Here is a 610-nt window from a genome sequence, read left to right on the forward strand (position 1 = left end):
CGGCAGGGGAGGGAATTGCATGTTTGGAGGGGTGTCATTGCATGCTTTCCTCTCCTGTACGCCCCTGGGGGCACAGGGCTTAGGGGAGCCTTGGGGACACACTCTTGTGGGTTGGGGGTCCCTGGTGAGGTGTGGTGGGGGCAGGCAGGGCTCTCCAGGCTGACCCGTCCCCCCCGGCAGACCCTCGTCCTCTTCCAGCTCTTCTGACCTGAGTTTGCTGCGCCAGCGGCCGTGCCCCCCCCGTGCTCCCCCTCAGCTCCTCATCACTGGGCTGTGCCTCCCCTTTGGGCTCCCTCGGGGGCTGGAGGGTGCCGAGGGGCTCTGCCCCCCACCCCGAGCAGAGGGGCAAGGCTGAGATATTTCGGAGGGAGAGGTCCCATCCCCCCCTCAGCCCAGCTGTGGGCTGGAGGTGCCGGGAAAGCGAGGCACAGCCAGGCCAGACTTTCCTGGAAGGACAGCTCAGCATCTCCCGCCTCCCGCTCTGCTCTCCCCGAGGGTTTTGCTGCGAGATTAAGTCTGCGCTGGCCCCACAGGCGTGGCGCAGCCATGGCCTCCAAGCGCTGCGCGTCCCCCCCGAAGCAGCCCGGCGGCAGGGGGCAGAAAGCGAAGC

The 610-nt window shown here is 67.9% G+C and overlaps 1 protein-coding gene across 1 annotated transcript in view; it reads left to right on the forward strand.

The window, feature by feature from the left end:
- Window positions 1–546: 546 nt before the first annotated feature.
- The window catches only part of PARP3 (poly (ADP-ribose) polymerase family, member 3), a gene marked incomplete at its 3' end in the record, with an annotated part of 5,159 nt that continues 5,095 nt past the window's right edge, over window positions 547–610 (forward strand). The window contains exon 1 of the mRNA XM_010286439.1: window positions 547–608. Within this exon, the coding sequence (XP_010284741.1) occupies window positions 547–608 (62 nt within the window). The remainder of the gene's footprint in view (window positions 609–610) is intronic.

The sequence above is a fragment of the Phaethon lepturus genome, unplaced genomic scaffold (assembly GCF_000687285.1).
Source record: "Phaethon lepturus isolate BGI_N335 unplaced genomic scaffold, ASM68728v1 scaffold20414, whole genome shotgun sequence".
Classification (NCBI taxonomy): domain Eukaryota; kingdom Metazoa; phylum Chordata; class Aves; order Phaethontiformes; family Phaethontidae; genus Phaethon; species Phaethon lepturus.